General features: G+C 36.9%; 1 protein-coding gene across 16 annotated transcripts in view; it reads right to left on the bottom strand.

Annotated features, from left to right (window-relative positions):
- The window catches only part of lrrc7 (leucine rich repeat containing 7), an 89,597-nt gene that overhangs the window by 8,095 nt on the left and 58,100 nt on the right, over nt 1-23,402 (bottom strand). For 11 of the 16 annotated variants that reach the window (XM_057338527.1, XM_057338528.1, XM_057338526.1 and 8 more), the window contains 20 exons: nt 23,122-23,239; nt 22,896-22,974; nt 21,592-21,681; nt 21,178-21,234; nt 19,782-19,845; nt 16,827-16,901; nt 16,425-16,569; nt 16,252-16,324; nt 15,438-15,455; nt 14,001-14,130; nt 13,414-13,529; nt 12,813-12,882; nt 11,432-11,531; nt 11,216-11,340; nt 9,367-9,555; nt 9,121-9,243; nt 7,029-7,115; nt 5,457-5,568; nt 4,793-4,973; nt 795-2,493 (listed from right to left, as the gene is read on the bottom strand). In XM_057338527.1, the coding sequence (XP_057194510.1) occupies nt 795-2,493; nt 4,793-4,973; nt 5,457-5,568; nt 7,029-7,115; nt 9,121-9,243; nt 9,367-9,555; nt 11,216-11,340; nt 11,432-11,531; nt 12,813-12,882; nt 13,414-13,529; nt 14,001-14,130; nt 15,438-15,455; nt 16,252-16,324; nt 16,425-16,569; nt 16,827-16,901; nt 19,782-19,845; nt 21,178-21,234; nt 21,592-21,681; nt 22,896-22,974; nt 23,122-23,239 (3,651 nt within the window). The remainder of the gene's footprint in view (nt 1-794; nt 2,494-4,792; nt 4,974-5,456; nt 5,569-7,028; nt 7,116-9,120; nt 9,244-9,366; nt 9,556-11,215; nt 11,341-11,431; nt 11,532-12,812; nt 12,883-13,413; nt 13,530-14,000; nt 14,131-15,437; nt 15,456-16,251; nt 16,325-16,424; nt 16,570-16,826; nt 16,902-19,781; nt 19,846-21,177; nt 21,235-21,591; nt 21,682-22,895; nt 22,975-23,121; nt 23,240-23,402) is intronic. The other 5 variants (XM_057338524.1, XM_057338537.1, XM_057338539.1 and 2 more) reach the window with 2 other exon arrangements.

The raw sequence follows: 23,402 nt of genomic DNA, 5'->3' as shown, positions 1-23,402 counted from the left end.
AAAAAAATATTTAATGACAATTCTTTTAAATTTTATAAATTTTACTAGTTTATTAGTTTCTAAAAACATTAAAATAAAATAATTTTTAAAATAAAAATAAATGTAAAATCTAAATCTTTAATATAATTTAATAATTTTATATTATATTATATATTTTTATAAAATACAATATGCATTAAGGTAAAAGGGGTACATTTATGTAATTTTTACAATGTTATTATTTTACTAAAATGCCTAAAAATCATAAATAAATACTTAAATAATTAATCAAATAAATAATAAAATAAAATAAAAGTAAAATAAAACATGCATTACGGGAAAAGGGTAAATGGTAAGGGAAAAAATATAAATTATTTTAAATATAATATAAAAAATATAAAATATGCATTAAGGTAACACACTGGTGAATACTATCCTGTCTGCACATCCTGTAAGAATTAATTAAATTCTGTACAAATAAATACTATAAACTTTACAAATATATATTTACATTTGAGTGATAGAAACAAAACAATTCACACTATACTGTCATGTGGGATGTGTTTTATTACGCAAACTAGTAAATGCAAAATATATTTTCTCATTTTGATTTGAGGCTGCAATATCATATAATAATATCCTTCCTGACGATTTTGTGAAATTCACTTGGCTTTTTCCGGGTCAAAAAGCTTTCAGTTATCCCTTATTTTAAAAACAATCATACAGAGATGTAGTTATTTAAAATGACAGAAATGTAAGCTTACTTACATGTAGTAAAAAAAGTAAACAAAGTAGTGTAAAGCTTGCTTACTCACCCGGTCTAGTCTCTTGGCTTCTATGTGTCTAAGCAGCTGTTGTCTCCAATCTATTGGCATTTTAGAACTCATGTCCTCTGGTTTCTGAGGGACGGGTCTCATCTTCATGTCAGCTTCAGGGCTCTTCTCAGTGCATGTACTAAGATTATAATCCGAAGGCAATTTCTCGAGCAGCGCAGCCATGGTGGGTCGGGCAGACACTGGTCTTGCCTGAGATGCCCCGTATGTCTCTGTGCTGTAGCTCCGTGCAGACAGGGGGCGACGTTGCGTCAGACTCTTGGTGGGATAACCCATGATGGGCTTTTTGGGCTCTTGATAAGATGAGTAATCATCTTCATACCTACCATTCCTCTTGTGGAACTGTGTGTCTGCCATGTTGGACAAGCTGTTTTGTTGTTCCAGCATGCTCTTTATCTGTTGAGGCCTGTTCTGGTAGTGTTCTGCCATCTGGAGCTCGTGGTTCTCCGCTACTCTGCGGAATAACGCCATCTCTGTCGAACTTACCAGAGAATCTGCCCGCCGCAGGAAGCCCGGCCTGGAGCGCTGGGGCTGAACAGAGAGCTGGTGATTCACAGCATCGTCGGTGACTGCGGCCTGAGGAAATGAAAACATCTGGTCCATCGGTTGATAGCCCCTGTAGCCTCTTGGGCTTATGAGCTCCTTCGGCAACGTTTTGCCGGGTTGGTTAATGTACTCGGGGGTGTTGGGGAAGGGTGGAGGAACTCTCCTGTCTGCTCTCTGCGGGTTGAAGCTTTGGTCAAAATGGTAAACTTTCTTTGGAATTGCGGGCTTCTGCTGAAGGCTTTTGCTGGAACCGTAGCCATCCAGATCATCATCCAGCATGGGAGCCGATTGGCTCCTGGACATACTCTGTTCCATGGGCATAGAGAGGTCCGATCGATCAACGCTTCCTTGATTTTCTATGCTGGAACTGTAGCTGTCCAAGGGGATGCTGTAAACCTTGTACGACCCCATGTCTATTTCATCTATGCTCTGCGACTTCTTAAATTTGGCCTTTACCTCCTTCATCATCGGCGAAAGTCTTTCGGAGCTCTTGCTAACTACCAACGTGCCTCCTTTGATCGGTTCTTTTCCACTCTGAACGTGCGCGAAAATGTTGGGATGACCTCGTCCCATCCCCGAGTCTGTGGAGTCAAGATACCCCCATGCTCTAGTCGAGGGAAAAGTACCGGGAAGTTCTCCCATCTCCTGTTCGAAATCCTTACGGTCAGGGTTGGGGCTGTTCGCTGGAGTAATTTCCAGCTTGGAAGGAAAAGCCGTCCTGTCCTCAAAGGGACTGGGAGTCCTCGTCCAGTTCTGCCACGGGTTAGAGGGTGCAGGCACTTCAGTTTCAGGGGTGGTGCGGACTGTGTGGAAAGTGTGTTGTGTCTGATCGAGCTCCAAGGGAACTCCCACGATGCGTTCTTGTCTCATGAGAGGCCGTCGCCCGTGTGCTGTCGAGGCACTCCGGGGCTTTGAGCCTAGCATGGGGTTTCCAGCACTGCTGCCGGGGGTGTCAAGAGCCGTCTCCTCTGCGACGAAACCTGTGTTATCGTAGTGGGGGGCGTTGTTCCAGCTGTCGAAGGTGTCGCTGAGCGGCCGCCTCTCACCTCGCTGCTGCAGTGTACTGGAAGGAGGCGTTTCCCTCTGGCTGAGAAGGGGTTTGGTTTCGATGGGCTTTGGGAAAGACTGAGCCAGTCTGTTGACATATTCAGACAAAATACATCAGAGAATATATCAGAACACTACTTGGAAACTGCTATGTGGTTCATGCATATCGTACACTAACTCACTAACTGCTGGGTTAAAGTAATTTGCTCAAGGGCACAATGGCGATAATGTATAGGGTTTGATCTTTCAACTCGTTAGTTCCTTGTTCATTTCTATTTAGGACAAAATCTTGACATTAGTTTAACAGCCCAAATTAATTAGGCTACCGTAGCCAGACAGAACTGCATTATACTTAAGGATATAATGTGTTTTTATGAATGACTAAGTAGATGTACAATGAACTCTTTGCTCTTTGTATTACTGTATGTGTTTTAGCTGATGCATTCAAATTTTATTCAATCGTGCGGTGCTGGGGACCAAACATTGCAAATTACATTTTGCTGTGCCTCCACATCTCTTAATATACGTCCTCTAATTTATGCTTAAATTACATAAAGTGCTGAGATTAAGACTTGTATTAGAGATTAAGCAATATCCCTGTGGTTGAACAGCTATGCTTATTAAACAGATTTCTAATGTTTATACAAATTTTGCTTATGTAATATTGTACATCTGCAACATAAGCAAGTAGGCTAGTGATTCTTTGAGGTTCTTTAACAGTATGATGTACTAATGTAACAAGATTTTCAGAGAGCAACAGAGATAGATTTCCAGTTGTACTTTATTAAACATGACCGCAAGAAATATATAAATCTAGAATTCCCTTTATGCTTTCCTGTGGCTCAGTGGTAAGAGCATGGCGCTAGTAATGCCAAGGCCATGGGTTTCGATCCCAGGGGATTGCACAGTCAGAAACAAAAAATGTATAGTACAATGCAATGTAAGTCGCTTTGGATAAAAGCGTCTGCCAAATGCATAAATGTAAATGTTATGTATATGAAATTTAGCAGCTTCTAGTGGTGAGGTTGTGAATTGCAACCAACGGCTCACTCCCCCTCCCTTTCAAATCATTACGGTGGCTCTCACAGGACAAAGATGTTGCCACATTTTCGCTTCTCTGCCAAAGGAGATAACGTATTTGCGAATCGCGATCTGTGGAGCAGTTGGTCCGTTTAAGGCTACTGTAGAAACAACATGGCGAATTCCATGCAAGGGGACCCGCGGTGCATGTAGATAGAAATAGCTCATACTAAGGTAATAAAAACATAATGCTTCATTATGTAAGGTCTTTATACACCTCTGAAGACATAGGTATGTATATTATATTGCATTTCTTATATTATATTGCATTTCTGTCAATAGATCCTCCAAAAAATTACACATTAGACCTTTAATTAATGAAAAGATATACATTTAGTCACTTGAACAGTACAGTATGAACTATACAATATGATAATTTAGGTTTTAAGGAAAAGGTTTTAGGAGAAATGTATAAACAACTAACAATTCATAAAAAATGCCTCCATTAGATGGTCTTTCAACAGTGTGTGGAATAGATAAGCAAGTAGTAAATGGTACTCCTTCTTTGGTTAATCCCCTACTAATTGTTAGCTTTTTAGCAAATCAGTTAGAACATAACCACATTGTGATACACCAAACAATTCCAAATATTCAGATAAGCCACATTCAGAGAAAAAAAGTAAAAAATAGATTTAATATTCATGAGCCAAGCCACAGTTGGCACAGTCTGAGTTTAAGTAGCTGACTAATTATCAGATCCAATTATAATAAACTTTTACTAGAGAAAACTGACAGACGTTTCTGTAAAGTAGCTCTGTAGTGTTTCAGCTTTCATATCAATGTATCCATGGAAACTGGACATTTAAAATGATGTCATACTGTACTTGTGAAGAGATGCTTGTTTCTGTGTCCCTGAGATTTGGTCTAAAACAGAGCTGAATCTAAAGAACCACATAAAGATATACCGCAATCAAATTCTGTATTTACATAAAACAATAAAGTATCATTCAAGTATCAATTTGGGAATAAAAACAGATGCATAAATAGATGCATACTGTATTTGAAATTTCTGGGTGGGAGAAATATCTTTATATGCACATTTTCTTTCTATCTAATCTCATCACTGCAACACAATCAAGACATTAAAGAGATCTGAGATCAGAATCTGAAAAAGATTCTTAGTTTGAATAATAGGCAGAGATATTAATCTAATTCCTGCAAGCCTCTAGTTTAATACACCTCAGATATAAAATAAGTTTTTGGCCACCCAAATATCAATAAACTGGACAACTACATTAATCCATATTGATGAACCGATTAATATTAATTGATATAAATGAACTCTGGCAATAATCACGGATACTAACCTGTTGGTCCAGTGAGTCTGTGTCTGGCCCTCTTTCCCAGCGCTCTGCATGTTACTGACATTTCCGGGTGGGTTGGAGGAGCCAGATGATCCCTGGGACGGTGAGTAGTCTGAATAAGTGGCAGATGAGCCGCTGTTGTTCATGCAATGCATTTTCTCCACCTCAGATTCATCTGTGGACTCTAAATACAATTCAAAAAAGGGTTTTAAATGGGTCATATGCTCAAACAAGGACTCTATTTTTGTCATAGCATAAACCCCAAATATTGTGCTTCTAGTAATACTTAATTATTCTATAGTGTTTAATTGCTTATTACATTGCACAATAAATTGGTACTACAAGACAGCATTTTCAGTACGCTTTTACTTTTATTTTAAACACACACACACACGCACGCACGCACGCACGCACGCACGCACGCACACACACACACACACACACACACACACACACACACAAAACCTGTAAACTGCGAATATCACTTAAAGAGACAGTTCACTTAAAAAGAACAAATTGGAAGAATTAGCATTTTTGTTCAAACTACCACTTTAACATTGTGCCCTGATAAAGCTGATAAGCAAAACACCAAAAGACAGAGACAAGCCTAGAAAAATCAATTTTCAAGAGTTAAGAGTTTAACTTCTATAGGCTTTGTCTCACTGACCTTTTTTTTCCTTGCCCAGTAACACAACCTTTGGCTTGTACATTGCCGGCTCCACCAGAGTCGGCCTCATGTCAGATATTCGGATATCATTAGGGGAGCCTCCCATGGAGTCCTGGAAGAACAAGCGTCAAGTTTTCAGTAAAATACAATTTACACAAAATAACCGAGAAACCAGACACAAAGGGGAGTGGGGTGAGGGTTTTCCTGCTATTTCTATATTTTATTTAAATACCAAGCCTGACTGAATTACACAAACTGATAGTACTAAAACATATTGTGTGATCTTTGTATTCCAATTTGAAGTCACATCAAGTATTTTCTATGTCAAAATCCCCAGTTTTATTGACAAATGTTGTCTATTAAAATTGCAAAGATTTTAGTTGATCAATTATCAAAAGCTTGAATGTACAATATAGTGCAAGATATATAAATATTTCGGCCTACTGGACAAAAAACTCCCCTAGTCAGAATATGAAACCTGCTTTGAAAAAAAAACGACATTGTTAAAATTCAGAAGTATATACACAAAGTCAGAATGTTTAAGCATTGTCCTACCATTTATTATCTTACAGTGACAGTTATGGTTATGAAACACAAACGCTGGCCTGATATGACTTCAAAGTTAAACCAAACTGAAGCTGAGAAATGTATTAGGAGTAGCAGAGTGTGATCTCACACCTCAACATCAAGTTGAGATTCATCATTAGTAATATACAGACTGTTATGATTCACATGCCTTGTCCCAGCGTGTCTAGTCAAATCCCACAGGAGCAAATCAGTAGCTTCCACCTCTCAGCAGCTGTCTAAAGCAAAACTCACACCTCTCAGACCTGACTGTACATCAGCAGGCTGGCTCACACAACCGGCACCAGAGCAAAAGGGAACTCGCAGAACAATGTCTCTGTTTTATAAAACCACCACTTCTCCTTTCTGCCATCATCTTTTTTCCCCATTATTGCTCCCTCACCACTTGTCAATAAAATATTGTACTGTTTTCATTGTGAAAGCGTACATTTTGAGGCAGGCTGATGCTTTCATATATTACGTGAGCTGTTAACAAAATTCAGCCTGATGGGCCATTTGATGTACTGTACGTGCTGTTTTAGTGGAAACTGATGGAACTGATGTTTCACATCACAGAAATGAAAAAAATCTCAACTCTTTCTTCTGAAAGCAATGAGAGCTATTGATCTCACATCTGTCATTTGGAGCTTCAGGATCTTAACATCTCACACTATGCTCAGATTTAGCTACTAAAGATACTAAAGAGATTTCAAAATAAAAAAAGAACCAGATTATTTACATTACATCAGTTGTACAGCTTTGCACTCTTTTATATGAGAAAAGTCTGAAACAAAGTTGATACTTCAATTAAAAAACACAGAGAACTCAATTAAGGTTGGGCTGTTTTTAAATTGCAAAATCTAACTTGACCTTATTTTCTGAAACAAACATCTGACTAACAAACGTTTCACCCACAATGGTGGTGCTTGAGAAAATTTGCTTTGAAGGCGGTTGAAATGAGCCACCCCTCATGTTCAGCTGATTTTCTGCTGTCTCTCAGCCACTTACTATGAGGCAGAAACAGGAAGAGGAAGAAACGGCCAGGCTCGTATTCTCTGGCTGTTGCGGCTTGGGAACGACGCGATGTAAAGAAATCTAAGCAAAACAAACATACATACATATATACAAACAAACAAACAAAAATGGATTCTCATGGTCTAGAAACAAAAGAATGTGCAAGAACATGAAGTTTATGGCACTGGTACTCCCAAGGTCCCAATAACCCTAATGTTAATAATGTTTAGATCCAGAGTGAGTTTAGCTGGGGGGTCTCTGAGACCATGGGGGAAAGCAGTGTGAGGCTAAGCTGCGATGAACACAATACACCAAGCTATTTTAAACAAAGAACTACTGCAAACATAGGAAAAGCCTGGCATCAATGAATGGATATGAACATAGTTGCGATTGTGTCTTTTCAGTGTAGTTTACAGAAGCCTGTAGTTTGTTTCACTAAAACGTTTTATTTTTTTAATTAATTTCATGAATTCATATTGGAACCTTTAATAGATCCACTGAGTGTATTTGGCATTTCAGATTGACCTTTACTTTTGTTTCCTTTAATTCTATTACTACTGTAAACTAAGCTTTGCAGACTTTGCTTATTCTTGTCTTCTTAGACAAAATGTTAAATGCTTTCTCTTTTGTACAGTAAGTTGCTTTTGATAAAACGTCCGCTAAATAATTAAATGTAAAAAATAGAAATATTTACACTTTTTTTGCTGTATTCTTTGGAGTGCTATAGGATAAAAGTGAGTGTGAGTAAAACAGCCTACAGAGCAATGTAAATATGTTGTAGGCCCAGATCATTTTTAATCATTCTATTCCCCTAATCCTTATAAAGTTGTATTTTTCGTAGATATGGGTCGCTGCCCTGGCGCTCTTTTTTTAGTTGAATACAATATAAAAAATAGACAAAAAAACAAAATTCATACAAGAACATTTTATTACACTTTTCCAATAAAGTTATTATTTTTAATTTTGCATCTGTGTTTATTCATGATTATTACTTTTATTACTATTACTATTATAACTATAAAACTACATTATTATTATTTTTAATTGGTGGTGAAGCAATATTGTTTTAAAGTAATTATAACCATAAAGTTTTATTTGGAAAAACTGTCCATTATATTAAAGTCAGTGTGTAAATTCAAGTCTGTGTAAACAACATACAGATAGCTACAAACAAGGATCGTTTGTGTGTCAAGATAATTAGGTTTTTGTAGAAATAACGTTTTGAACTTTTTATAAATGGAATAAAGTAAAATCAAATAAATTAATTGGTGAATGCTCACCATCAAGATGCAGAAAACTTTTTTTTTTGCTTTTGACTTGATGTAAAAAAACATAACATTTTGTAATTACATTTTTGTAAAAAATGAAATATTTTTAAAATATATTTTTTAATCTAATTATTTTTAATAGCAGCATGAATGCACGGAAATATGTTTTAAACTGGATTTTCGGCATTTTTCTTTTATACGTCCTATTGTCTTTGACCCATAAACATTAATTTAATAATTCTGTGGTATAAGCGATCAAAGTTAAGCCTACTGCAAATATATTGTGACAATAATGTTACATTCATGACTACTATAGCAGCCCTGTCCTAATATTCATTGGCAAAGGTAATGACTTCATCATTATCCTGTATCCTAAGCAACATTGTAGATCTAGCTGCGTCTAGGAGGCGGTTACTGCCTCTGAGAGATGAAACATTTCCACTGATCTTTATGTATTTCATCTTCCCAGGCCCAGCTAACCTTTAGCAAACACCCTTTACGTAACACAACTCTCCATTCATAAAAAAAACCCACCACCATATTGTCCAATGATGCAAATAGAAAGAAATAATATATAACAATATATTTATAACAATATAAATATAAAAAACGCATATTCATGTCCAAATAATTCAAAAATGACTTCCCATATGTGTTTTTCTATTTACAATAACTTGTATATGAAAGATAAAGGGGAGTGTGACTTGGCCAACCTCAAGACATTGCTTTGCCATCCTTTAAAGGACAAAACTACTGTATATTGGTTTTTTTTCATGTAGAGCATTTGTGATAAAATTAATATAGAAAAACTGTCATACTTCTGAACTCTCAGTCAGATCTTCTTTGTCTTTGCGATTTGGGATGTCAATGGCTGTGTTAAGAATGGCACCTTGATCGCAAATCTGTGGTTTTGAGAAGTCTTTCACCTCTCGTTCCGTCAGCTGAAAAGAAGATAAAATGACTTCTAAAAGAATGAACTGTAATTCTTCACTTGGAGCCAAATTAAATTGACATACATTATGAACCCAGGTTAGCGATGAGATCAAATAAGCATGAAGCATTACCTCCTTAGGAGCAATTGGCCACTTGTGTTCATACTTGTCTTGACTGTGAAGCTCCATATTGGTCCCCGAAGAACATTTTTCAGTGTTGAGGGGGTGAGTGGTTTTACCCACTAGGTTCTGCACTGACTTTACCATGTTCTTCAGGTCTTCTGGGTAAGGGGTGGGATAGCGCTTGAGATTAATCTCAACCTGCAGAGCCAGACAGGAGTGGATTTAGTTCATGATGCAGCAATATGATCTGTTCTGATCTGCTTAAAAGGTATTTTCTTTATTTATGACAGATAACCACAAACACAGTATTTACAATGCTCTTGGATAACTATCACAAGTGGTCAGCTGAGACACATTTAGACCTCAAAGTATTGACATGGATCTTAACTGCATCTCCTGTTACTACTTGTGATTTGATTTTGTCGAGGGGAATCTGATTTCCGCAGCGTATTGCTGCGTGTTGATAAAGCACAGAAGAGACACACTGTTGCTCTGAAATGACCAGATTTTTTTCTTTAACAAGTAGAATGTAATCATTTTTATTACTAAGCATTAATAAGTATGTTGCTGCTTTCCTGAGACCTTTAGGGATTTTTATCTCTTGCCATAAATCATTATTATAAGTCACCCTTTATGTTTGTCACTGGGCTTTGCAAATATCTAACTAACAAAAAGTATTAAAAAGTGCTTGACAACCCAGTATTTCATCATTTAAAAAGTACAGTGTTTTAGTTTCATTTCCCGGAAAACAGCAAGGTTTTGGAAGAACAGCGATGATGTGTTTTATGAAAACAGATGTGTGTTACATCTACATCTTTATATACATTTCTTTACTAAAAAGTTTATTTAAATCAAAGTGATATACAGTATTATGCGGTACGAAATACTGATCTTTAAAATCTGTATACAGTATGTACAGTACATTTGCGCCACAAACGTATTCAGAAAATATTTCAATATATTTTAAAATATCCAATCATATTTCATCCAAAATTATCTTAAGATTTAGAGCCTGTTAACAAATGTTTTAGCACTATACAAAAAATAGAGGTTCCTTAAAGGTTCTTCATCTGGCTGTATGGTTCCATAGAGCAGTGGTTTTCAAACTTTTTCATTGTAAGGCCACCTTTGTGTAGGGTGCGTTGCTTCTTGGCCCCCCAAATAAAGCCTTATGATCTTAAACATTTTAATTGAACCCAAAACATACAATTATACAATACTGGAACATCAATTCTTTTGGAGGAAAAAAGGTGCTCCCCGGATACATCTTGAGCCCCCCCCAGTTTAAAAACCACTGCGCATAGAGAACCTTTAACATCCACAAAAACCCTAAGGGCCCATTAAGCTGCAAGTTGAGTTCAAGTGGGGATATGAGTGTATTTGCATGAGTGTTTCTTCAACTTTTGGTGCTGTCGACTGAGGACTAGCAATGACGACTGTTGAGACTGTTTCTGTGAAGATACTGAAGTAACAAGGAATGTGTGTGTGAGAGAAAGAGCGATTGAGTGAGTGTGAATACTTTCATCTGCTGTGACATGTCCACTGAGAAAATCAATAACTTTGCAAAAGTAACCCTTGAGATGATACTGATAAAGTGATAAAAAACAGCAAAGTGTTTCCATCCTACTTCGGCACTCTTAGAACTAATTTCGTCCAATCAGATTTGAGGACCAGAACACACTGTTACAATAATTATGATAATCATTTTAACTGAGATGTTCATATTGTAAGACTGAAATTCTACCTTGGTATAACAAAGAATTTAAATCAACCTCTGGGACCATAAAGAGCACCAAGTTGAAGTATACTGTATATGAGGTTGAGTACAAGTGAGTATCACATGCACTGTGTACTGTACCTTCACTTTTCCTGAGTTGTCCTCCTCCTCCTTTTTATCCTCGAACTCAAATGCCACAGTCATCCTCTGCTGTCTCTGCTCCTCCCAGAGGGTTGGATTAAAGCTGTCACTGTCAGACTGGTAATCTGCAGCCACGAAAGCACACGTCCATCTCACGTTTTAATCCAGTAAAATAACAATCTGAGAAGAAATGGGAAACGGTTGATATACTCTCACCCTCATCGTGCCGGGGCTGCTGAGGAAACATGTAGTTGGTGAGGACTCTCTGTTTGGTCTCAGGGTGGGCCTCTGTTTGGAGGGGGATAAGGGCCTTGGACTGAAGCACAGAAACAGAATGTCAGAAACAAATACTAATACCACATTTTATAGTGTTACATTTATAACTGGATTTTTAATTCAAAGCAATTTTATTTATGTAGCACTTTCACAGTTTAAATTGTTGCAAAGCAACTTTACATAGTTTATAATTAAAAAAAATAATAATAATAGATAAATAAAAATAGGACATTATAATAAATTAAAGGGGTCATATGACACGGCTAAAACGAATATTATCGTTTGATTTAGATGTAATGCAATGTGTATACACGATTTAAGGTTAAAAAACGCTGTATTTTCCACATACCGTGCATGTTTGTATCTCCTCTTTGCCCCGCCTCTCTGAAACGCGCAAATTTTTTACAAAGCTCATCGCTCTGAAAAGCGAGGTGTGCTATGATTGGCCAGTTAACCAGTGCATAGTGATTGGTCGAATACTGCAAGCATGTGACGGAAATGTAACGCCTCTTACCATATTTGGAACATCAGGTTCCAAAGCAATTGTACTGACAGGTACGGCCACTTTACTTGCGTATACATTTGGGCGGTCTTAGTCAACTCATACCACGAACTGACGTAGATTTGTGGGGGTGTGGTTACACGAGGCGTTTCAGGCAGGTCTGGGTGAGCATTCGCTTTTAGATAGAATGCATCTTTTGTTCCGACACTTTAATTTTTGTAATTTTACGTGTCTAATACATGCATGGCCAACTTATATGGCCATATGACCCCTTTAAACTAACTAAAACATTTAACAAAAATATAGTGGTTGTGAAAAGTATTTTGTCACTTATGTCACACTAAGAAGGTTTGAATGTCATTACATTAGATAACAAATATGAAACCAATTACATTAAAATAAAGACACAAATCACACATTTCAAAAACAGTTTTACATAAATAAATAAACAAACAAATAAATAAATAGACATTTGGTAATGGTCAAGAATGTTGAAATATAGTTACTGTGATGTATTCTACGTGCTATTTAACAAAACCATGTATTTGATATATTTAATAATCTTCCAGTTTTGTATTTTTTCCTTTTATAACAGACTCAAATGTTTGTTCTAAAATGTATTTGCTACTTTGCAGCAATGCATAATTGTGAAAAGCGCTATAGGACTATTTTATGTGCTTTGATAATCTCTTTAAACCAGTTGGTCTAGTCAAAGGTCTAGTTATTTTGTGTTGATTCCACTTTTTATTAGATTTTTTATTATACCCAAATCCTTTTTTTTGCAAAGTCAATGGGCGAAAACAAGTTTCATTTAACAACCTGATTGTCAGATAACCAGAGTGCAGCAAGATCCTTCAGTTTAGCGAACGTGAAGGGAAGATTCTTTAACCTAAAACAAGAGAAAGAATTTCATATCATAAGAAGGCAAAACATGAATTTAAAAAGTCAAATGAGACAACTGGGAGGAGGTAATTTGGTGTAGTTAAAATGTTGTGAAGACCTAAGGTGATTCTGTCCACTTAAGATAGCCCATTAACTCAGGTACTCTAATGGTGAGGCGTGTTAAGTCTTCGTTAACTTTAATTACTCCGCTTGTAGGAAATCACAGTCCGAGCATCAAAACTGTCCGCATAGCTCATAAAGAGCTTTCTTAATTAGCCCGTGGGCATGCCGGGCACTTTTCCAATGCCATGCCCCATTACTATGGCATTCTACAAAATAATAAACACCATCATCAAAGCTTTAGATAAAGAGATGAGGAGTGTTTCTAACCTAAGAGGTTTCAAGAGGCACTTTGAAGCTTTTTTCATGCGTCTCATATATTATTCATTAAAAGATTGTATATTGGCGTGCGATAAATGTCTGTTGTTAAATGCGTGCAGAGGGTGTATCAAAGACCTAAAAGAACATCAGGTGTTACCTATTGTCACTCAGATTGAGAACACGTAGTTTTGTCATCTGTCCAATTTCATCAGGCAGAAACTCCAGCTTATTGGAGCGCAAGGACATGACCGTGACATTCCTGCAGTTTCCAATCTGCAGCACAGGACAGGACATGATAGCTCTTGTAAGGTGCAATTTTGTCAGCTTTTTTTTTGTTGGATATCAGCATTATCTCAGGTAAAATGACTCTTGTAATCTGTCAATACAGCCAGTTAGGTACGTGAAGGTCAGCAAGACATTGCCAAGCATTGGGCTTTACAGATTCTGGCCGTGCTGTATGCTCTTGTTCAAGGGCATAATGGCCCATCATAAGGAAGAGAATATAGCTATCGCCATAGTAACCAAGATTTAAAGTCAGCAGAGACGTGATGGATGAAAATATTTACATTTATTCATATTGCGTGTTTCTTGGGAATCAAACCCATGGCCCCTGTTTTGCCAGTGCCACAGAGTTGGTTTTAAACTCCAGCAAGACTATTTTGGCTGACTTTGCTGTTTTGGGGCAAAATATATAGAGGACGTAGTTTTAATTGTTTGTTTCTGTCTCAGAACATTATTACTTACCTCCCTGGGCAGCTCAGTCAAGAAGTTTTCATCGGCTGCAAATGTCCGAAGATTGTGCAGGTAGCCAATGGTGGGAGGCAGGGATTCTAATTCATTACAGCTACAGTCAAACTCCTCTAAAAGTGATAAACTGGCAGATGAAAAAGAAAGCAGGTGAGGAGTGTTCAGTTATGCAAGGTCACTTAAATCCTCTTGAATAAAAATTATGAGATGATATAATGTATACATCAAGTGACACCTTTTCTAAGGCTAACAGTTAAAGACCTTTTTGTCCCAGAATAAATTTAATGAAACGTTTGAAGTCTTTAAAGACTTAAAGTTCTAAAGTCTAGGGTTATTTCCTTATCGACAGTTTGAGCAAAGAATTAAAGAGAAAGGTTACCCAAAAATGAAAGATTCTGGCAACGCTTACTCATGTTGTTCAAAACCTGAATGACTTTCTTCCTCCAGTGAATATCCTGGGCTCTCTTTTCCAAATAAAAAACGTAGCTCAAAATGACCACAAGACAGGTTATTGTGACTTTTTGTGTTTCAACTCAACCCAATGGCGTTTAGCAACAATGTGTTGAGCATAGCAAATAAGAATTACTATAAACTACTTTTATTGTGCTTTCTTGTGTCATTCTTGAGCTTGAAAGCCCTAGTCCCCATTTACGTACATTATATAGAATAGATGAAGTCACATTTGATCACCTCAGAGGAAAGAAAGGCAAACTTGTTTGGTAAAACATGAGGATGAGTACATTTTGATAGAATTTGTATTTTTGGGTGCACTGTTCCTTTAAGATGACACATTCAGATATCTCATTTAAGTTTAAAATGTCCATATACAATATTTAAGACAGTGTCAGTGGCTCATATCCTTTATCACACCGAATAAATGAGTTTTGGTTATGGATAATGGGAATGTTACGTTGAACCGTTATCTCCACTGAACACAGGTATGAATTAACAAAGAACACGTTCAAGGGGTTAATGATGAACTTAATACACTACACCGCTATACACTTTTTGGTGGTTCTCTTAGCCTATGAGATACGGCTTCTTCAAGCAAACCCGTTGTTAGTTTATAACACTTACAATGATCTATGCCACAGTGTTTATTGAGCCAATTGAGTTTTACATTTGGAGCTTGCACCTTATTCATAACCACAATAGTCATTTTCCTTGCATACCTCTGTAATGTCTTTGCACCTTTTGCTATCGTGTTTTAATTCAATTTTTTCTTTAATTTGAAGGGGTCAATGTACATTTGTTAGGCTAAGTAGGGTCATTAGTGCAACATTTGTTTAAGCAGACCACTCCAGCTGGCTCTCCATATGCATAGCTTTCATCGTGTCTCTTTAAGCCAGATATGGATGCAAAGGTATGCCCTTGCCTAAATAAACATGCTGTGGCAGACGTGTGGGGAATACAAACACTTGCTGGTCTACTTACCCGGTTTTGCCACGTGCACTGAGGTGCCCATTTAAGATGCATGTTTGGTTAACACAACACACAGAACCGAGCAATGACAAACCAAGAAGAGAGATGCATGGAGAATAGTATCACAGGAATGAGGTAGTGGTGACCGTTATGATAAATGAAAAAGGCAGATCGCAGAGAACGTGACCTCTAAAAGAAAAGATAGTGTGGGTTTTGGTGCACGTAGTACGCCTCTTCCCAGAATTCCCCGTCAGGTTTTCCATACAAAATATCTTTAAAGTTCAACATAAAAAGAGATCAAACTATTTGCGTCGAAGGATTTGCCTGGCTTGAGAAAGGAATTTAAAGTGAGATTGTTTTATGCCTTTATTGTATTGAATCGAAGTTGGGACATGAACAAAAAACATTTGACATTTTAACTAAGCCCAACTCGACACAAATGCTAAAGTCATTTTTAACATTGCAGAGTGTCACAGTGACATTGACAGTCAGCATTTGCTTTAGTGCTGAGGTGAGAAAAACTGCCAGGATGACAGTCGTACAGCTGCAGAATTTTTATTGTTGTACCCTGGATGGCGGTCCAGAGAGAAATCCAATACTGAGACTATGAGCTGCAGTTAGATGTCAATGTCATAGAATGTCATAGAAATGTGATCATTCAACATTGCACTGATGTTCTCAATTATACAATAATACATTTCGATAAAAGTTCATTAAAAAAGAGGGACGGTCAGAGATTTTGAACTATGTAAGAAGTTTGTCAAATATGTTCTGCCTTGATCATTTTGTCTTTTATAACTGGACGAGCTGTAAGTGAGCTACTAACCTTCCAATGGTGTTAGGCAGTGAGGTGAGCTGGTTGTCATCAACTTTTAATGTCGTCAACTTTTTCAACTTCCCTGTAAAAGAGCGTTGAGATTGTATAGACAAACCATACTTCAGTTATCTATAAAAAAGAGTTGAATATTACTCCAGGAAGAGCAAAAAGACAAAGTTCACCTATTGAATCAGGCAACTGTTGAAGCATGTTGGAGGAGAGCAGAAGGTCCTCTAAAGACTCACATCCAGAGATATCTGCATCTAGACTCTCAATCCTGTTCTTGGCCAAGTCCAGATATCGCAGCTGTCTCAATTTCCCAATTGACTTGAACAGACAACAACAGAGAGCAGATATTATAAAAACAAAACTATAGTATCATGGCACACATATACACACTGAAAAAAATGCTGGTTTTTGTTGATTCAACTTTAAAAAATAAGTTACCTGGTTGCCTTAACTTTTAGAGTTAATTTCAACTTAAAAATCAATTGAATATTTATGCAATATATAATAAAAAAACAAAAATGTTTTTAGAGTGCATTATAGCAAATAGATTGAGAGTGGCTGTATCGTGTACTTACCCCTGGTATGGTTTGTAATGAATTGTTGTCTAGCCACAGCTCTTTTAAACTATGGATCTGCTCCAGCACTTCTGGCTGTAACATGAAAGAATGTTTTCAGAACCAACAAGGGCGTGACATATTCTTTTAAAATCACAACAGAAAATCAATATATGAATGTTTTTTATTTATTTATTTTGTACTTTTATAATGAATTACACAGTAAATTAATTTAATCAAGGTCTCGTGGAACAACTTGTCAAGTCAATTTTATTTATATACAGTAGCGCTTTTCACAATCTAATTGTTGCAAAGCAGCTTTACATTCCGAAAATGATACAACAATAATAATAGTACAAAATACTTGTACATTCTTGTACTTGTTATTTTTATTGATCAATAAAAAAGCATTTTTTAAATCTTTTTTTTTTTCTATGTTTCTCAGTTCTTTTTGGCTCCATAATAAATGGTAATAAAAGTACATTTCCGAAGTATGATTCACCCAAGAATGAAACTTTACTATGATGAAACGTCATCACTTGCTGACTCTCGTGTTGTTTCCAACACATATGGAACACAAAAGATGTTAGTCACTTACTGTACAGCCTCATTCCCTTTTATTATACAGAAAAATAATTTTCCTCTTGTGTTCCACATTGCTTTTTTTTTCTACTAACTGTATGATTCACATCATACAAATGTATATGCATTAGTCACCTCGTAAAATAGTTATACATTTCTGTGAGATCAGGCTGGAGAAAGTAAGTCATGTGGGTTACTCATAATGTGATTAAATGATGACGAAAAAAAGAAAATATTTAATTCAAGAAAAATGACTTGAATACAGATATTAAACCATGTTGCCGTGCATCCCTCAACTCATTCAAACTCAGTAAAAACATAACAAGGCAATAAAACCAATGACTATTCTAATAAATCCTCAGCTGACAAATCCTCAACATTCCAGTAAAATGACGAATTTTACATTAGCTGTTTATTAAGGTCCAAATCTTCTATGCGTAGCAGACGTGTCTGCCAATTCTTAATGGTTGTTCCCTGCATCTCTCTCCCTTTGAGCCGCTGCATCTGTGCCTTCATGATCCGCACAGCAAGGACTTCAATTAAGAAACTATTTGCTGCCCAGGGCGTCACACCAGCCAGCATCTGCCAACACTACAGCGCAGGTTTACATACCCTGACAAATGCCACATGCCTTCAGTGCTCCGTTGTGCGAGAATGTCTGTACCTTAAGATAGAAAAAATAGACTAACGTGACATCAACAGAGCTGTAATAAATGAGACTAATGCTTGTTTTCAGGCTGTGCAACTGCGAAGATATGATTACCTGACATGATGCAATGCATTTAAATCCTGTCAAAATGCCGTTTAGTAACACTGCAGTTGAGGATTCTTTCTACTAAAGATTAAGCCTTATTCTCTTCATCTAAGAGGCTGATGTATGATAATGAAATAGAGTGCTGCACGGAAAATAGCCTTTTAGGATGCTGAGCTTAAATTAAAAGGCCGCTGTTAGATTTCATGGGACCTGTGACAAAATTGATCACCCTTATGATGTCCCAAACCGTTATGACTTTTTTCTTCAGCAGAACACAAAAGAAGAAGGATGTTGGTAACCACAAAAACACTGGACCCCACTGTTTTCCATTGTATGGACACAAAACCACTATGACATTTCTCAAAATATATCTTTTGTATTATACAAGTTTAGAATGACATTGGGGTTAATAAATGATTGTTGTTTTGTTATTTTGGGGTGAAATATCCCCCTATGACCATTCCAAGACAACCATGGCGGAACTACTCGAACACCGATGAGCAGTCAACAGGAAAGGTCAAACATTATTTCAAAAGCCATCCTGAAGTGGGACACACAGATTGAAAGTCCAGACAGCGGAACCAGAAAGTGTTGATGGGTGTTCTCTTATTACTTGAGGGCTTTGAGCAGTAAAGCACGCTTCCTGCCATGCCAAACCATCTGTTCCCTTTGGAAGCATCGATGCGATGTATTTTTTCATCACCCAAGGACAAAGTGCCCTGGATATTCCAAATGGGTGTGACACTGCTAAAGTTGAAAAACAATTTTCTGAGTAATATTCAGCCTCAAACAATGTGCATGATATTGAGATTCAGAGGAAGGTTACAGTCACAATTTCATATTTCACTACATGGTTAGTGTGGCCAAATTAATTCACGATAACAATATTATTGCGATATCTATTGGAATAAAATAAAATAAATCAACATTATTACTGTTCAAATTCATATTTTTTTTGAACTGTTACAAGCATTCTTCCAAATATCTTTCTTTATATTCAACAAAGATTTTTTTACAGATTTAGAACAACTCGAGGGTGAGTAAACGATGACAGAACTTTAATCTTTGGGTGAACTGTCCCTTTAACAACACTTATTCAATGTTCAGCCGTACTAAATGATGCTACACATCGTGTCAAAGCGACAACTTAAAAAATCCTTGTTTTCACAGAGCAATGCAATTTTTGTAAGAAATCCTAACAATGCCAGCTTTGGAATTCAACAGCCACAGTCGATATAGTCACATTAAAGTCTCTGCACAGATATCTGGAACATTGATTTGGACCCAAACGTTGCTGGCATCAAGCAGTGAAAGAAACCGCTATAGGCTGGGTGTGAGTGCAGGCTAACAGGGATATATGTGATATGTTCCCTGCCGTTGTTTACTCCAGCTTGGGTGAGCCAATTAAATGCAGCTCAGGAGTGAACGTTCTGTCATGCCAAGTGCTGCATGTTCGAATCAACTCATGAATAATGGATCGCTGCATGATGCAACCAACGCAGTGCAGCACAGGAGATCTGACAAGAGACTCTCGCTACAGAGGCAAGCTCTTCCCAATCCCTGCTAAAGCCCAAAACCACGCTGGGCAAAGAATGAGCGAGTTAACAGCTGCCTCAGTGACGAAAGCTGGTCTTTCTTACCAGTTCAGAAAATTCATTGCTTCCCAGGTCTAACCGTTCCAGTTGTGACAGCCTGTGAATTGACCTGCAAAAAGACAAGAATAGAAAATTCAAATCTTAAAATATCACAGAGAAATGCAGTTTGTGCATGGAGTTCTCTGAAAACCGTATCAACACACATGGACAGGAAAATGTTGTGATGACATAAATGAAAAAGCTGAGATGATATTGTGGAGGAATTCGCTAAATAGGCTTGCACCATATGTGTGTGCGGCATTTCAGGGCAAAAACCTGCATCTTATTCACTACAATACAGTTTAAACAGATGCTAAACGTGATGAAATATTTTGTAACTCTTATTCTTTTCATTGCAAACACGCCTCTGTTTTATTTAAATTAAGCTTTATTCACAAAACAATCTTATTTTCATTGCAACTTGGCACTACTACTCGAAAGCAGATGTTAAAAATATTGTTTTAAAGGATGGTACATTTTCTATTCATTATTAAATGATGGACAAGTGATGCACACATCCAGACGTGCCAAAATTGTTGTGCCATTATAAAGATTGCCTCAAAATATATCCGATCACAGCAGTCTGCTAAAACCTCTAGCACTTAAAACCTGGTAAGGTATTTTGGATGTGTTTGTATTTAATTTACATTTATCTTAGCAAACTGCTATATTGTCATTTCACGTCTGTCTGTCTCAACAAAATATTTGTAATCATAACAAATATTCAATATGGTTTATATGGCACAAACACCTTTCTGCCCATTCTGAAAACATTACATCATGCTGTCTTGTTTTAAAGCTAGGATAGGTGGTATTATTGCTGGCAGATAAAAATAGTCTTGAACCAGGACATCTGAACAAGTCAGCGAGCAAACACCGCCATGTGCAATATGTGTCTCTCTCTATAGGGGTCCAGAGGCTTTCTACGCCGTGACAAATTACATTGTATACTCTGCTACACTGACTCTGCTGCACTGGCTTATTTCTAAATGGAATATCGTGGGGCAAACAAAATAACACCTACATGCCATTCTTTTACAGAGAAGAGTTTTTCTATAAGAGTTTTGAATCAAAACAAATGCAATAACTTGAAGCAGCATTAGATTCAGACATCAACATTTGCTTATGTGCTCAGCCGCTTTTGTAGATGTAAAAGTGCCGCCAACATTTTACACTATACGGCGGTACAGGTGATAAGGCTCAAATATAATTTAAAATCATTATTCTTTCTAGAAAAAGAAAAGGATATAAAAAACTGATACAACAGTTTGTTTGGAACTTGCTTCCGCATGTACAGTATATATTATCTTTATCTATTCGAAAAAAACCATTATTCATATTCATGATGGCATATTGATTAAAACATTATTCATATTCTATATATTAACAGGAAGTGACTCACTTTGGCATAGATTTCAGATGATTCTCACGAAGCTCCAGGATTCGTAATTTGGACAATCTGAAAGACAGGTTGTAATTCATTTCTTAAAGCTATAATCTAAATGTAACCGCCTAAAACTAAACAAAACAGCAATCTACAATGTCGCATTACAAAAGTGAATCCACTTTTTCCCTATGCAAATGAAACCATTCATCATTACAGCAAATATGAGGTACAAGAACCTCATTCATTCAAGAAAGCTTCAGGCAACTCGCAGCCTGTGCCTTTGTAACTATTTGCCATGGATACAAATTAACGTCTAAAAATAGACTACGACAGAAACTAAACAAAGGAAATATGAACCCAGATGGGTAAAGAACCGTTTCACAATCCCCAGCAGAGCCGAAACAGGGAGCCCTTAGATGAAGCTCTTACCTCCCAAAATTGGCAGGCAGGTATTCAAGAAAGGCGTCGTTTAAGAAGAGCTGTGTCAAGTTGAGGAGCTGGGTGAAGCCATCTGGGAGTCTGAGGGAACAGAGAGGTGATCAGACCCTCTTAAAGGCCAATGCCCTTAAGATTTGATAAGCGTTAAGTACTTTAGAGTGGTGACAGCTATCTGTAATCCCTCTACACTTCTGCTCTGTTGGCATCTCTATGAATGAATAATTGGTCCTACTCGCCCCGCTCCGAGTGGGCCTGGAACCAGAGTCGGTCCAGCATGGGAGACGGGTGCTCTAACAAGGAAGCTAAAGACCGCAGCCTCTAGCATCTGAGAACCTCTTTTGGTCAGGGAGGTTTACTCGCACAGCTTCTCACACTCGCTGGCCTGTTACAAAGGCACTCGAGGGCAGAGTTAATCATAATATGAGGGCGGGACTTCTGCAGAGACCATACACTGGCAACTAGATGTTATCCTTTATCATAAACTTTGGCAAAATCTTTACAACATTTTGGTTTTTAGATTGTGCAAAAACGAGGAAAAAAAGAAGAAAAAAAAGGCAATTGCATATAGAAATGCATCTTTATCTCCCCCTTGAGAGAGCTTGATTCATTTATGTGGCACTACATGTATTTAAGAAAAAATCTGCTTTTAAATTCGGTTATGTTTAAATTATGCATTTCTTCAAGCAAAAAAGACGAGGCTTATGAAAATATTTGGCATTTGCATTTGGCATATCAGCATGTGCTTGCCCTTAATACTTTTATCTCGAGAAACCGGGTCGCAAACGATTGAAACAAAATGTTTCTATTTGTGAAACAGAGTATAAAGAGAAAAAACAACAACATGACAGCAAATCCATGAATGAAAAATAGACAATTTCCTATGGTGGAAATTTAGAAGGAAATGGTGTTGGAAGAAACAGGCAAAAGTTAGAAATAGGGTCATCAACAATATATTTGTGAAGTTGAAACATGTGATTCTGCAACTAAAAGAGCATTTTGCACTTTTTAAAAATGATTATGCATGACATTTTTATGATCTTATATTAATTATGAGACCACATGAATACATTTAAACTTCAAAAATGCATTTGTCATACTTACGAAAAGGAGATTCTCTTCGAATACCCTTCATGCACTATTCATTCATATACAGTTAATATACACTTATACACAAGTACTGTATAAACTACCAACACTATACTGTACGTGTATTTTTTATCAAATGTATAAAGAAAATCAATACAATTATGAACAAATACACAGGTGGACACACACAAGTGGGCAGATTTACTTACTTGGCAATAGGATTTACACTGGCCTCCACAACTGATAGACATTTACAGCACTTGATGTTGTCTGGAAACTCTTGAATACCTGAAATAATACAATCCATTTTTACCACTTTGTATATTTTACCACTGTGTATACTTCTATACTTTGTGTATGTATATTTGTATAGATTTCTGCGATAACCCTTAATCTAAATAAATAGTATTTAGGTTAATGATCTATAAAATGTACCATTTTTACTAATATCTAACTCCTTCAGATTCACAAGGCTAGCGATGGTGGTTGGCAGGTTGGAGAGGTCATTGTCAGGCATGCTCAGCTTCTTGAGTGCTTGACAGTTGAAGAGTTGCTGTAAACAGATGAGAAATACTGTAGGTCAGTCTTGTTTTGCTGTACATTTTCATGCCCCTATTACACATCCTGATGTGTTTTGATATATTGGATAGAATGCTGATTAGTAAAAAAATCATATTAGTTTATTTTTGTCTATTGAGTACAAAAGTGAATTTTAA

This window comes from Triplophysa rosa, linkage group LG7, assembly GCF_024868665.1.
Source record: "Triplophysa rosa linkage group LG7, Trosa_1v2, whole genome shotgun sequence".
Classification (NCBI taxonomy): domain Eukaryota; kingdom Metazoa; phylum Chordata; class Actinopteri; order Cypriniformes; family Nemacheilidae; genus Triplophysa; species Triplophysa rosa.
Note: the sequence above shows the minus strand (reverse complement) of the source record. Positions and strands in the feature narration are given on the sequence as shown.